The following is a 16,085-nucleotide window of genomic DNA, read 5'->3' as shown; positions in this document are numbered from 1 at the left end:
ACATGCGGCTCTAGCAACCGTATGTGTCATATATGATACGTCATGTGTTCTATCTTTCCCTGGCTCAAGACAATTAGTGTAACTGGCGGTGATCTATTGTATTCTGTTTTATGTTCGTATCTTCTGTTGTAAGGTATAGGTGGCTGCACAGTGTAAATGTCAAAATATGATATAGTCCTGGATGTATTGTATATGATACAACCAAAAATAACCATAGAACCCAACTCCAAATATTTCAAATATACTGTTTTTACAGGTATGTCATATTTTGCCCCTTAAGATCAAACTGAACAGAAAAGAAATTAATGTCAAAATCCCCCCCCTCCCCAGTTCAGAACCCCCAAAGGCCAAAAGTTTGCCCCCGCCTGAAGTAATATTTTTGCAGATTTGTCATATTTTATTATTTAAAAGCCCATTAAAAACACAAAAACGTCTAAATTTGGCCTTAGGTCTTTAAAGGATAATCGGGGGGGGGGAGAGCAACAGAAAGGGGAGACAAGGACTAATATCAAAATACAGACAAGGGACAATCGCCACCATCTTCATTAGCTCACGGAACAAAAAATTAGTCGCCCTAGTGCACACGCATAGATGGATCATTAATCCTGTACAGATGGCACAGCGGACAACTCCCGTGTTGAACTGCATGCACACTTCCTCTACGTGAGCATAAGGCAGTAGCGATAAGTGAGACACTGATGTTTCAAACGGACAGTGTATGTCAACATGGGTAGATGTAAGGATGTGACAGAGTGGCACAAGGGGGCAATCATGTTTGGCCGTACCCATGGCCATAAGGTGTGTGAAATTGCTGGATTTTTTGGTGTTTCGCAATGGATTGTTCAACGTGTCTACAATCAGTGATGTACTACACGTGACCATGAAATACGTCAGAATTATGGTCGGAAAAACGTCCGGACTGAGAGGGATCGGAGACGCATTTCATGGCCTGTGAATCAAAACTGCTTCCTAACCTGACAGGAATTGTTGCAGTTGGTGAATGAAGGTCCATCCCAACCAGTCAGAGAGAGAACATAGCGACAGGAACTGCATGCAATGAACATTTGGAGTTGGTTACAGCGCAAGAGGCTATTGCTCACACAGGCACATAAAGCTGCGCATCTTCAATGGGCGAGAAATCATCGAACATGGACAGTAGCTGACTGGCGGAATGTACTGTGATTGACAAAAGTTTTGGCCAATATTGCAATGACACATGTTTTCACATGCACCGAAGGCCAAATGAAGCATTTCATCCTGGATGTGTACAAGCTCAGGTTCAAGCCGGAGGTAGGACTGTGATGTTATGGGGGTGTTTTTCGTGTCATGGATTGGGCCCGCTCACTGAGGTGACCACTAACATGAATCAGCAAGTTTATTTAAACATTCTGGATGGTCAGGTGTTGCCTTTCAGTCGACATCTGCATGATGAGTACGCTATTGATACCCCGATTTTTCAAGATGACAACAGCAAAGTTTATCGGGCTGGAAGCATATGTGACTGGTTTTATGAACACTCCCCCCCACCATATTATTACACCTCAATTGGCCTGCAATATCACCTGAATTGAACCACACTGAAAATCTGTGGGACAGGTTGGAACAGTGGGTAAAAAACACAGACATCAGCATCCCCGCAATTTGGTGGAATGCGCGATCAAATCCTCAGCGAGTGGCTTAACTTGGATGCAACGTACCTGCACAACCTTGTGGACTCACTTCCTAACCGAATCCAGGTGGTTATCAAGTCCAGAGGGAGAGTTACGCGGTATTAAATGATACTTATCCAGGGGTGACTAATTTTTTGTCCCCTGAGCTTACAAGCCTACATCCATTTCTTCTCAGCCCCCGATGAGCTTGCTTCTGCTTTTCAGATTCATCAACACACACTGAGGGGTTGTCTCAACAGGTGCAGGAAATGCAGTACAAAGAGAAAATTGATAAATACAGGAAAAAGGAAGAGACAAGAAGATAAAAGATGAATACACATGGTAACAGACTAGGAACATAGGACAAACACAGGGGGAGGAAAGGAACCTAACAAGGGTATACAAGTAATGGGAATATTACAAGAGATTACTGGAAAAGCTATGAAGGAGGAAAAGAAATTAAAGACAAATGTGGTCAAGTGCTGTAAAAGGAAGAAGATGTACAGAGAATATGGAAAGAGTACATGGAAGACCTATATGGGACAATGAGAAACCAGACATGACCATAGAGATGGAGACAGAGACAGACAAAAGACAATCACCAATGCTGATGTATGAAATGAAGCGAGCAATTAAAGAAATGAAGAATGGGAAATCTAGAGGAATACATGAACTCCCCACAGAATTCTTTAAGAGTATGGATGAGGAAGACATATTGGAAATTGTAGATACCGTATGTGTAATGCAATACTGCATATGAAAGAGGTACACGGCAAAAAGACTTTGCCAAGATAATGATGGTACCGATCCTAAAGAAACCAGACACCAGAAAATAAAATGTGTACAGAACTACAAGCCTAATATAGAACTCTGCCAAAATTTTTCAAGGATACTGAACCATAGAATGGTATGAATAATGGAAGAGAATGTAGGCAAGAAACAATTTGGTTTCAAAAGAGGACGAGGTACTATAGATACTACAAGACTGATTAAAATGACAGTTGAAAGATTCCTAGATACTGTTTTAAAGAGGAAAGCCATGTTATGAGAGGCAAAGTGCTTCTACCAATAGCTCTTGAAGGTATAGTAGAAGAAAAAACAAGAAGTTGGAGAAGAATAACAATGGTGAACAAAGTAAACAGTGTAGACGTGTCATTATGCAGAACACCATATGATGATGAGATACTGAACTTCACTCAATGAGAATGTGAGGATGCCAAGCATTCTGCACATTTAATCATGAAGGAGAAACTGAAAGAATTTTGTTTTTTAACTAAGCATTATCATTCCATAAATGTTCAATTCCAGATTTAAAGTGTAGCAATTTTCTTGTCCAGTAGTGAAAAGAAATACACCAATGGGATTCAAACCTACGACTATACCTTTCATGACTAGTCCACAACATTTACAAAAAGTACACTCGCTATCTGCTTGTAATAAGTTCACATATGAAATGTTCTTAACATGTTTGTAAAATTATTCCACATTAAAAGCAGGTACTTCCAAAGAAAGTTGTTAATGAGTTGTAATCAAAAGCAGATGCAAAGCTTAAGTCATAATAAAACCTCCACCATACTGGTACCGCATCCAAGGTTACGCACAAAGGGCTTCATGCCATGAGCAGCGTTTCCTAAGAAGAGCACAGACAACCCCAGTCATCCAATACCAGCGATCAGACTGAACTGTTTTATTTTATGTTATCTTGTTAAGTTGTCAGAACTGCCAGTACCTTCCCTGCAACACGAGGTAGGTGGCAGAAAGCCATTGTCATACCTCAGGACCAGGACGCTCACCGGCATACAGTGTGACCGAGGCAATGTAGTTGTTTGGCATAACCTGAGAAATAAACAACAACAGTGAGAAGAAAATATTCTGAGAATTTCCAAAAGCTAACACAAATGCTAGCACCACAACTTGTGCCAGTAGACAACCAGAATGGAAACAAACAAGTTTAATTTCTAAGTACAGTAATACTCCCCAGTAAAAAGCTTTTCAAGGGATCGTGTGTCAACTATATGACAGCGTAACAGTAAATACATAAGTGTTGCTGAGTTAGAGGACTGATGAAGAAATTGAACTATAATCTTCTCCAAATCCCCATTTTCCCCCCCTGTATTTTACATTCCTCAGCTGCATCCTCCCAATGCTGCAGATGTAGAGGTGGGCTGGCATAAAGTTACGCATGGCAGCTGCGCAAAATGTCGGTCACACCGCAATGGTGCCTGAGGCGATGTTGCCACCATCATAACAGCTGATGGCACAACATGGTGAGTTTTTAGAAACATGGGAAAAGTGCTATCAATAGCATCATGATGATACACAATACAAATTAAATCGGCTGACAACAATTGCACTTACAACACACCGATTAGGTTGTAATAAAATATGTTATCACACAAAATGATGCTAAATAAATATACTTTAAGGTTATTATCACAATGTGAATAAATAGAAATAGTTGTATAATTCAAGACTTATTCTTGTAATATCTGGCCGAGGGGGCGATCTTGTTGAAAATGGAACTCATTGTAGTGTATGGCCCAATTCGGAGTAGTGTGATTCATACTGTTATTAATATGGATCAGAGTTGCTGACATCCAGTTTAGATGTCCCCCTGCCGCTTCACAGGCGTCCTTGCCTTTTGATTCAGCGTGCTGTACTGAATGTGTGAATGAAGAGATCTCTTCATGAACTATGAATTATACAACTATTTCTATTTATACCCAATATCTTAATAACCAAGTCAACGTTTAATCTCTAACAAGATTTTTATGAACTTAACACAGTTTAAATGCTTGGAAAGCATTCATATTTTAGCTGTATTAGTGTTTTCACCATTTTAATAATTTTTTCCAATTTATGTACTCAATATGTTAATGGCTAAGAATGATCTTTTTAGCAGGTCAAAACTAGTTCCGAGGATAATAATGAAAATAAAAAATCTATGTCATAAATTTGTACTGAATAAGTGGACTCTATCTTAACTTCATTTTATACATTCTCCATTTGTTGCATAAATTAAATATTATCTTTTCAGGTATAATCTTCTTTTTTCAGGAATTTTCTAATTTTATTAATCCTGCATCAGATGAAGCTATGAAATGGGCATTTTCAAAGTTACATGCTACACACCTGACTTCAAGCATGTGACATTTAACTATAACAGGAGCTGAAGCAGTAAGTTCAGGATGTTGTCACGTTGACCACTTGGCATGCCTATAATCTGCAGGCCATCAGGCTGGGCAGCAGTCGTCTTGACAGGACATTTAATATATTGTTATTATTTCTATGTCTCACTGACTACTGTTATGGTTTTCGGAGACAAGGAGGTGCCAGAATTTCGTCCCACAGAAGTTATTTTACATACTGGTAAATTTACCAACACAAGGCTGGCATTCTTGGCAGTACAAGGATCATATGCTGCATGTGCCACAAAGTTTGATTCGATTGTTTTAGCAGTATGAAGGAAACAAGAAGGGACTAGGTACATTAACATAAAATACAAGAGCCTAGCACAAGTGAAAGTACTGACAAACCTTATACGGCTGTGAGGTCTTGGGGGATATTTTGCTCAACTATCAAAAATGCAGAAAACTTTAAACACAGTTAATAGAGAAAGCAGGATACAAAATGCAATTCACATGATCTAAGTCCCAATTCTAAAATGAAATGAGTATTTCTTGGGATTGCCTGGAAAATATTATTATTATTATTATTATTATTATTATTATTATTATTATTATTATTATTATTATTAGGTACTACTACTACTACTACTACTACTACTACTACTACTACTACCACCACCACCACCAGATTTCGTGCGTGGTTTCATACCCATGCAAATTAATTTTGTGGTCATTTATAAAACTGATGCGAACACTGGAAACTGTATAAAAATGCGCAAGTTCATTTTGAATGGCTTTGCATTTTACACCGTAACCAGAAGGCAAGAAAGTAGCAAACACAGCTAATACCTACTGCTGGCTTCCAAAGATAACTTTCTAGTCACACGGCAAGGTGCAAGTGATGAAACATGCACAGTGGACCTGGGTGTGCGAGGGAAGTCGCTGAACACTGTTCATTTCTATAATAATAATGTTATTAGCTTTACATCCCACTAAGTACTTTTTACGTTTTTCGAAGATGCAGAATTTAGTCCTGCAGGAGTTCTTTTACATGCCAGTAAATCTACAGTCATAAGGCCGACAAATTTAAGCACCTTCAAAAACTACAATAGGTGGCAGTTTTATCAACAGTAGCCTTCACATATCCTATCACGGGCATGGATATCTTTATCTGTTTGTACACCTTCAAATTTTCCCCTTGACTTTCAGTATCACAGTCGAGTACTTAAATGTGAATACATTTCGACCGAACCAGGATCGAACCTGTCAAGCTGGGTTCAGGAGGCCAACACCTCCAAATGTCTGAGCCACTCAGCCCAGCACTGTTCATTTCTCCAAGAGGCAGTGTTCTCAGGGTTTAACATGTTATTTCTCAGCTCGTACATAATGGATTGAGGTAAAACCAAGTGCAGGGCAATTCTGGATGCCTCTGATTAAAGATTAATGAATTTATTTATCTATTTATTAAATGTCTTATTTTATATGGCAGGATAAAGCTATGAAGCCTGTTGTTCTACCTGACCATAAATTCTCCTGCATTTAAAATACAATAAAATGATTTGACTTACAAGTAAAACTTACAACTAGATACTTATAATTAAGGTATTGCTGTTAAGGAAAAGTCATATTTCTTTCCTGGGCTTATTTAACCAGAAATCTAAAAAATAAGTATGAAGGATGGGTTCCTGACCCAGTTGAAAGCAATTCTATGTGCTTATAATTGTATATTTTGGCCATTTTCATAGTTCTGGTCATATTTTTCTCATTTTAATTATATAAGGTCATATTTGATTATATTTTGAACATTTTTGCTTAAATTGAGGCATCATTCTTTACAAGGTACATGTTATCTATGTTGAGTTTCAAACACAGGATTTCCAAATACTGTAGTAGACATACTTTTCTTTTCCTTTTCGTGGTAGAGACAGGTAGCAGGTTTAGAAGACCAGATTCTGAGGAAGAGGTGCTGTGCGGACATCTCATGGAGGAGGATGACACTCCAGTAGATATATTTAGCTGAGAAGCAATTAGCAAACTAGGAAATTCCATGTTTTCTCTTGCCCAGTTCTTCCTTGATGGGTCCAGTTACAGCCCCCCTTCCCCTTTCACCAATGTATTTCAACAGATTGGTCACACTTCACTAGTTCTACAGCAAATCCTATCATACCTAACGTGAACTGCAGTGAAGATGTAAAATTAAGAAATTATGTACAAGAGTTCAGTGAAGAGATCTACAGTAGGCCTATTGACAAAACAATTCTCTTTGGGTGAAAGTTTTAGCGTACTGCAGCTCTGTCGGGTTGAATGATTTAATTTGTCTGCTGTTCTGTCACTAATCACTTTTTGCTACTCAAGACCTCTTATCGGTCATGTTTAGTTAATTTTTAGGGCATATTTTGCACTTCTTTAAGTCATAAACTTCTGAGCCCTATTTATAACTTACAGTGATCTTAAAACTATTTGATCTTAACTGAGTACATAACGAAGGTCTCCATAAGTAAACTTTCTTCAGCTCATCCCAGCTATTTCTGAGGTAGCTGAAGCCACCCAGGCCAAATAAAATGTTGGCCAAGGATTTAAGGCTGTATGTCTTCCTGACACACGATATGAAAATCTCAATCCACGAATTACTGGGATTCGAATCTCAGCCTTCCAGGTGGGAAGCCAACAACTAAGCCACTGAGCTAATCACACCCCCTAGCTTTAAAATAACTATGTTCTATATTCTATTTCCTCCTCTACGAACCATGTGACCTTGCCGCGGTGGGGAGGCTTGCGTGTCCCAATGATGCAGATAGCCGAGCCGCAGGTGCAACCATATCGGATGGGTATCTGTTGAGAGACCAGACTAACGAATGGTTCATCGAAAGGGGGGTAGCAGCCTTTCGGTAGTTGCAAGGGCGGCAGTCTAGATGATTGACTGATACGGCCTTGTAATAATACTCAACATGGCTTAGCTGTCTTGATACTGCTACACGGCTGAAAGCAACGGGAAACTACAGCCGTAACCACCTCCCGAGGACATGCAGCTCTCTCTGTATGAATGATGTACTGATGATGGCTTCCTCCCGGGTAAAATATTCCGGAGGTAAACTAGTCCCCCATTCGGATCTCCGGGTGGGGACTACACGAGAGGGGGCGATCATCAGGAAGATGGATACTGACATTCTGCGAGTCGGAGCGTGGAATGTTAGAAGTTTGAATCGTTGTGGTAGGTTAGAGAATCTGAAAAGGGAGATGGATAGGCTAAAGTTAGATGTAGTTGGTATAAGTGAAGTACGTTGGCAGGAAGAACAGGATTTTTGGTCAGGCGACTACCGAATTATCAACACGAAATCAAACAGGGGTAATGCAGGAGTTGGTTTAATAATGAATAAGAAAATAGGGCAGCGGATAAGCTACTACGACCAGCATAGTGAAAGAATTATTGTCGCCAAGATAGACACCAAACCAATGCCCACCACAATAGTGCAGGTCTATATGCCTACTAGTTCAGCGGATGATGAAGAAATTGAAAGAATATATGAGGAGATAGAAGATTTAATACAATATGTCAAAGGTGACGAGAATCTAATTGTGATGGGAGACTGGAACGCAGTGGTAGGCCAAGGAAGAGAAGGTAGCACAGTAGGAGAATTTGGATTGGGACAAAGGAACGAAAGAGGAAGTCGGCTGGTTGAATTCTGCACTGACCATAATTTAGTCCTCGCCAATACTTGGTTCAAACACCACAAACGACGGCTGTATATGTGGACGAGACCTGGAGACACTGGAAGGTATCAAATAGACTTCATTATGATTAGGCAGAGATTCAGAAACCAGGTGTTGGATTGCAAAACTTTCCCAGGAGCAGACGTGGACTCTGACCACAACTTGTTGGTCATGAAATGCCATCTGAAGTTGAAGAAACTGAAGAAAGGAAAGAATGCAAAAAGATGGGATCTAGACAAGTTGAAAGAAAAGAGTGTGATGGATTGTTTCAAGGAACATGTTGCACAAGGACTAAATGAAAAGGCCGAAGGAAACACAGTAGAGGAAGAGTGGAGAGTCACGAAAAATGAAGTTAGTAGGGCTGCTGAAGAAATATTAGGAAGGAAGAAAAGATCAACTAAGAATCAGTGGATAACTCAGGAAATACTAGACCTGATTGATGAACGACGAAAATACAAGAATGCTAGAAATGAAGAGGGCAGAAAAGAATACAGGGGATTAAAGAATGAAGTGGATAGAAAGTGCAAGGTAGCTAAGGAAGAATGGCTGAAGGAGAAGTGCAAGGATGTCGAAGGCTGTATGGTCCTGGGAAAGGTAGATGCTGCATACAGGAAAATCAAGGAAACCTTTGGAGAAAGGAAATCTAGGTGCATGAATATTAAGAGCTCAGATGGAAAGCCACTTCTAGGGAAAGAAGACAAAGCAGAAAGATGGCAGGAGCATATCCAACAGTTGTATCAAGGTAAAGGGGTAGATAATTTGGTTCTGGAACATGAAGAGGCTGTTGATGCTGATGAAATGGGAGACCGAATTTTGAGGTCAGAGTTTGACAGAGCTGTGAGTGACCTAAATAGGAACAAGGCACCTGGAATTGATGATATTCCCTCTGAATTACTGACTGCCTTAGGAGAAACCAGCATGGTAAGGTTATTTCATTTAGTGTGCAAGATGTATGAGACAGGAGAAGTCCCATCCGATTTTCGGCAGAATGTTGTTATACCTATTCCCAAGAAAGCCGGTGCTGACAGGTGTGAAAACTACCGCACTATTAGTTTAGTATCTCATGCCTGCAAAATTTTAACACGTATTATTTACAGAAGAATGGAAAAACAAGTTGAAGCTGAGTTGGGGGAAGATCAATTTGGCTTCAGAAGAAATGTAGGAACACGTGAAGCAATCCTGACTTTACGTCTGATCTTAGAGGATCGAATCAAGAAGGACAAGCCCACGTACATGGCATTCGTAGATCTAGAAAAGGCATTCGATAATGTTGATTGGACCAGGCTATTTATGATTCTGAAGATGATAGGGATCAGATACCGAGAACGAAGAATTATCTACAACCTGTATAAAAATCAGTCTGCAGTGATAAGAATCGAGGGCTTTGAAAAAGAAGCAGCAATCCAGAAAGGAGTGAGGCAAGGCTGCAGTTTGTCCCCTCTCCTTTTCAATGTTTACATAGAACAGGCAGTAAGGGAAATCAAAGAGAAATTTGGAAAGGGAATCACAGTCCAAGGAGAGGAAATCAAAACCTTGAGATTTGCGGATGATATTGTTATTTTATCTGAGACTGCTGAAGATCTCGAGAAGTTGCTGAATGGTATGGATGAAGTCTTAGGTAAGGAGTACAAGATGAAAATAAATAAGTCCAAAACAAAAGTAATGGAGTGCAGTCGAACGAAGGCAGGTGATGTAGGAAATATTAGATTAGGAAACGAAGTCTTAAAGGAAGTAGATGAATATTGTTACTTGGGTAGTAAAATAACCAACGATGGCAGAAGTAAGGAGGACATAAAATGCAGACTAGCACAAGCAAGGAAGAGCTTTCTTAAGAAAAGAAATTTACTCACTTCAAACATTGATATCGGAATTAGAAAGATGTTTTTGAAGACTTTTGTGTGGAGCGTGGCATTGTATGGAAGTGAAACATGGACGATAACTAGCTCAGAAAGAAAGAGAATAGAAGCTTTCGAAATGTGGTGTTACAGAAGAATGCTGAAGGTGAGATGGATAGATCGAATCACGAATGAAGAGATACTGAATCAAATTGGTGAGAGGAAATCGATTTGGCTAAATTTGACGAGAAGAAGAGATAGAATGATAGGACACATCTTAAGACACCCAGGACTTGTTCAGTTGGTTTTTGAAGGAAGTGTAGGTGGCAAGAATGGTAGGGGTAGACCAAGGTATGAATATGACAAACAGATTAGAGCAGATGTAGGATGCAATAGTTACGTAGAAATGAAAAGGTTAGCACAGGATAGGGTGGCATGGAGAGCTGCATCAAACCAGTCTATGGACTGATGACTCAAACAACAACATGTTAATTTACTGTTTAACTGTTAATACACATCTATTACGCTGCTAGTCATTGTACTTTTGGCAAGTTTCATAGCAGTTTTTGCATTTTTTCAATTAAGTTGTCTATTTGCAAAACCAGCCATCTCCAAATGGTTACATTTTTCAGGAAACCGCAAACACGTATAAAATCTAAATAACAAGATTTAGAATAACTTTTTATTTGCTTAATTGCTTATAAATAGCATTGCAATGAATGTTACTGAATACCAATGTTTTATTTGTATAATTATTTGGAAAATTTAAATTTCGGCGGTGAGAAGCCGACGCGCTGCCGTCTGAACCACGGAGGCTCTGAAAAGTCGATGTATTTACACAAAATGAACCAGAATGAAACATTAATTAATGCCAATGTCTACACTGTGCTCACATGCATCTTCTGGGTTGTTTGGGGAACATTATTATCAACGAGTTCTTAGTAAAACTTCAGCACTTCTACATTTCACCACTGAGTCACAAAATGTTTAGTCAACAGAGATTAAACATCTTTGCCTAACTCCAATTTTCGATGAAGAAAATAAGCTGGTTAGAGGCTGAATTTGCAGCTAATAGTTTGCTGTCTTGTGTTAAAGTGGACAGAGAACACATTCAGCACAAAAAGTGGATTTCAGTTGTTGTTGTTGTTGTTTTTTTAGATGGCTAGATTTGCAAATAGATGACTCAATTCAAATAGGCAGATAGACAGACATACAAAATTTAAAAAAATAGTAGATACTGTCTTTGCACTGCATATGCCAGGGTTGGCTGAACAGTGGATTGTCATTGCCTACGGGGTAGATAAATGTGTTTATTTCTGGAAAAATTAATCAAAAGCAAGTGTGTCTGAAAACAACTTCTTGTCCCTTCTACATGAGGACTTTTCTCTGAGATCTCTTCATTTGAAAGCACTTTTTGCTTCTATCTACCTTTGATAAGACGACCTCTATACTGCAAATGAACACGTCAAAATACAGTGTGTCTGTAAAGGCATGGTGCAGCTATGAATGCTTGTTATGGCTAACAGAAATGAAACGAAAGGTTGAAACTTGCGCTACATTGGACACTGCAACGGTGCGACGGTGTGTGCACCCAGGTGATGACGCAACACCACGCACCGTGTAGCAGCAGCAGAACAAGTGACGTTAGTCGAGATATGCACGGTACAGAGGAAAGTTCGGTGTGTTCTGTGGCTTGGTAAATTCAAATCCGTGATCAAAGTTCAACGTGAATATCATCGTGTGTACAATGAAGAGCCACCACAAAGGAATAACATTAATTGGTGGGGTAAGCAGTACAAGGATACTGGCAGTTTGTTGGACCAACCCCATTCTGGTCGGCCATCAGTAAGTGACGAGTCTGTAGAGGTTATACGGAAGAGCTGCCTAAGGAGCCCCAAAAAATCGGTGTGCGCGCATGCTTGAGAATTACGCCTAAAGAAGACTACAGTTCATAGTATTTTAAAGAAACATTTCCATTTTCGGGTTACAAATTGCAGCTGTTGCACACTATCAAACTGGCGGATAGACACAAACGATTCAAGTTTGTTACAGATATACTTAATGAGATCGACAATGATGAACGCTTTCTGAAGTAGATTGTTTTTAGCGATGAGGCTACATTCCACATCTGTGGACATGTTCATCGCCAGAATGTCCGAATATGGGCCTCTGAAAAGCCTCGTGCCTACGTCAAGTACAAATGTAACACCCCTAAGGTGAACGTGTGGTGGGGCCTGATGCATGATAAAGTTATAGGCCCATTTTTCTTTACGGAGGAGACTGTGACGTCCAACACCTACCTCAACATGTTACAATTGTAAGCAATGCCACAATTTTGAAAAGGAGTCATCTTTTAACAGGACGGCGCTCCTCCACACTACGGCTACATTGTTCCTGAATTTCTGGATACAACATTCTCCCAGCAGTGGATCGGCAGGGGTGTGTCATGGCATGGCCAGCACAATTCCTGGACCTAATGCCATTGGACTTTTACTTGTGGGATTATGTGAATCAACATGTGTACAGTGAACGTATCAATGACATTAATAATTTAAAACAGAGAATCACAGACATTATTCACTCTGTTACACCAGACGACCTTAACTATGTGTGGGAAGTACTAGCATATTGTTTAGATGTGTGTAGAGCACCAAAGGGAGGCCAAATCGAACTGCACTGAACAGGTATGCACACTTTGAGAGCTTTCCTTTTATTTGGTGAAGATGTCACATTTCTATCTTGTTTCGTTGCTTTCCTGTGACCGGGCAAAAGTGCACTATGACTTTACGGACACACTGTATAAAACACGTTAACCCATATTAAATTCTGCCTGCATTTGTGCTTAACCAACTATAAACTATCTTTCTCCCAACTTTTGGAAGAAATGCAGTTCCCTTTGGTGAAATGATAGGAAAGACAAGAAGGGACAGAGTAAGAAATGAGGACATCAGGAAGGAAATCGCAGTGGAAAAGATTTTCAACAGAATTTAGAGGAATAAACTTAAAATTGTTTGTATCTGTTAAGAAGATGAAGAGGGAAGGAAGCCGAAGTGGATGATTGATACCCAAATAGAAGAAGGGGCAGCAAGGAGGAGACCCAGGCTAAGGTGGCTGAAAATAATCAAGAATAGAATATTTAGAAGAAACCTGGACTGGAACACAGTTAAGGAGGAGCAATGGTGGTCAGATAGAGGAAATTGTAAGGTGCCATAAACATTCCAACCTGCAAAGCCGGATGAGGGAAATGGATGATGATGATGATGATGATGAGTCTAATATGTTCTTCAGTGAATTATTACCAAATTTGCATCAAACAATTTAAAAATAATGTTCTGATAGAATAACAACAAAGGCATCTTCATACTAACCTCAAAAATAATATCCTGATAGCCATAGCAAAACGTGGAGCCAAATGGGTTGGTGGTATTCGTTGAACTAGCACGGTTCAATACCACAGGCCGTTCGCTAGGCTTCAGTTGCTCTGAAATAGCGTCCCATTTGGTGTATGCTGAGATCTGTAACACCACACATTCAAATAACTAACACCTTAGGAAGGTAACTGGAAGTCAAGGTATCCAGTAATCAGTAAAATCAAGCATTATAGACATGACTACAAAATATAAAGGCTATTTTTTAATTAGAGGCCGGATGCTCACATCTTTTAAAATCTTGCATGTTCGTTCTTTCACGCATGCGTAGTGACTCCTGGCATCCCTCGCATGCAAACACATGCTTGTTATCACACTGGTAACGTGTTGTTGTTTTGTAGTGTGCAATGGAACGCATTAAGATGATCAAGCGGCCCATAGCGTTCATGACAACAAGGAATGTGTCACTGGCAGAGATTTATCACCATCTGCGAAGTATGCAGTCCCAATGCTATGAGTGATGGAAAAATCCTAAGTGGGTAAGGCTGGGAGAAAGTTCATGATGACCAGCGCTGTGGTACGTCATCTCTGCAGCAACGATTCTGTGCAGGAGAATAACACCATCCTTCATGAAAACAGATGGTTCACAATATTCTGTCACTTCACTTTCCACACTTTTCAAGGTCAGTTCTCTTTAAATTGTGTCAGAAAAGTTGGACTTCAGGAAGTTGTGCAATTGATGAGTTCTGAAGATGCTGACCAAGGAACACAAAATGAAGAGATATGCCAGTGCTTGACATTTTTGACCAGTATTTCACGATGACGTGGGCTACGATTTATCGTCACTAGCAAACTCTAAGAAGCCTTTGTGCAAGTTTTCTAGAAACAGGAAGTACCGATTTATTTAATATGGAAGAAGACGCCTGTTCAAAAACTTCAGAGAGATAAACTTTCAACTTTTGTCAAACCTATGTATGACTCCGTACAGATTGATGTCATTGAAGAATTTTCTGATTTTATTTAGATTTTGCACCATGTTTGATATAACTAATCACTGCATTCCATGACTAATTTAAAGCTATACTATTTACTTGGATTGTATAGCCAGGTTGAATGACTCTGAAGGTAAGTTGACAGATTCAGTCCCAGCTCAGACAAGTGGTATTTGAAGGTGCTCAAATATGCCAGCCTCATAACCACAGGTTAACCAGCATGAGAAAGAACTCCTGTAGGACAAAACTCTTGGCAGATCATTGTCTCTGCAAACCCACTTTAGTCGGATCAAACTGTTTTCAATACCGATGAGGTAGAATACTTGGTTCAAGCCTGTGCTCTACATTCATGAACATCTGAACGATATAGTTGACTTTATGGATAAGATGAGTGAGGAGAATAATGGTGGTGTATTTTTTAATAATATGAGTAGCAGTGAGCTAGCTGTCACAAGAGCTCACGCTCAGTTTGTGGCATACAACTATAACCACATCATGGGTTAATAATTACATTGTTTGAAGGTAATAGCTATCCTACAGCTCCTACTCTGTATTCTAAGCCCAGAGTATGGCAGAACATGCTGCTGCGGCCACTGAATTAGGCGGGTAAGAAAAACTGTGCTGTTGTCAGATATAAGAACGGTGAAGCGACAGATGGTCGAGAGTCGCTTACCTCTGAGCACGGATTGGCAATGCTGACTGTGCAGTGCTGTCTAGTCAAAGCCGGTCCCTCTAGATATTCTTTAAAGTAGTTCTCTTTTCTATATTATGCATTCCAGTATATAGTATTCAAGTATTTCAGGTTATATTTTAAATGATACACAAATAAAAATTGTTTTAATAAAACTGATGCAGATTAATATGTAATCTGAAAGTATTTACCGTGTCTCGTGTGGTGCACACGATCCGAACAATCTCATCCAGCGACATTCATATGACCACTTTCTGGGCCATTTCCCAGGGAAACTAAGAGACCTATAGAAACATGTTTCAGATTTAAAAAATTAAGTTGGACGATTTTTTACATTTTCCTCAGAGACACATTTTATTGGCTGACAAAACAAAAACTGGCCGCTTACTGAAAATTTCAATGTACGATTTTACGGATTTAAATTTCTTTGTTCAGATTTTTATTCTTAATAATAATTGATAATAATGTTATTTGCTTTACGTCCCACTAACTATTACGGTTTTTGGAGACGCCGAGGTGCCAGATTTTTGTTCCTCAGGAGTTCTTTTACGTGCCAGTAAATCTACCGACACGAGGCTGGCGTATTTGAGCAGCTTCAAATACCACCGGACTGAGCCAGGATCGAACCTGCCAAGTTGGGGTCAGAAGGCCAGCACCTCAACCGTCTGAGCCACTCAAGCTGGCTCAATAATAATAATAATAATAATAATA

The 16,085-nt window shown here is 39.6% G+C and overlaps 1 protein-coding gene across 1 annotated transcript in view; it reads right to left on the bottom strand.

Moving 5' to 3' along the window:
* Window positions 1–842: 842 nt before the first annotated feature.
* Window positions 843–16,085, bottom strand: part of LOC136875443 (PHAF1 protein CG7083) — a 133,971-nt gene continuing 118,728 nt past the window's right edge. Inside the window, exons 10-11 of the mRNA XM_067148995.2 lie at window positions 13,692–13,838; window positions 843–3,485 (exon numbers count right to left, since the gene is read on the bottom strand). Coding sequence (XP_067005096.2) covers window positions 3,417–3,485; window positions 13,692–13,838 — 216 coding nt within the window. The 3' untranslated portion in view covers window positions 843–3,416. The remainder of the gene's footprint in view (window positions 3,486–13,691; window positions 13,839–16,085) is intronic.

Source organism: Anabrus simplex, chromosome 6 (assembly GCF_040414725.1).
Source record: "Anabrus simplex isolate iqAnaSimp1 chromosome 6, ASM4041472v1, whole genome shotgun sequence".
Classification (NCBI taxonomy): Eukaryota; Metazoa; Arthropoda; class Insecta; order Orthoptera; family Tettigoniidae; genus Anabrus; species Anabrus simplex.
Note: the sequence above shows the minus strand (reverse complement) of the source record. Positions and strands in the feature narration are given on the sequence as shown.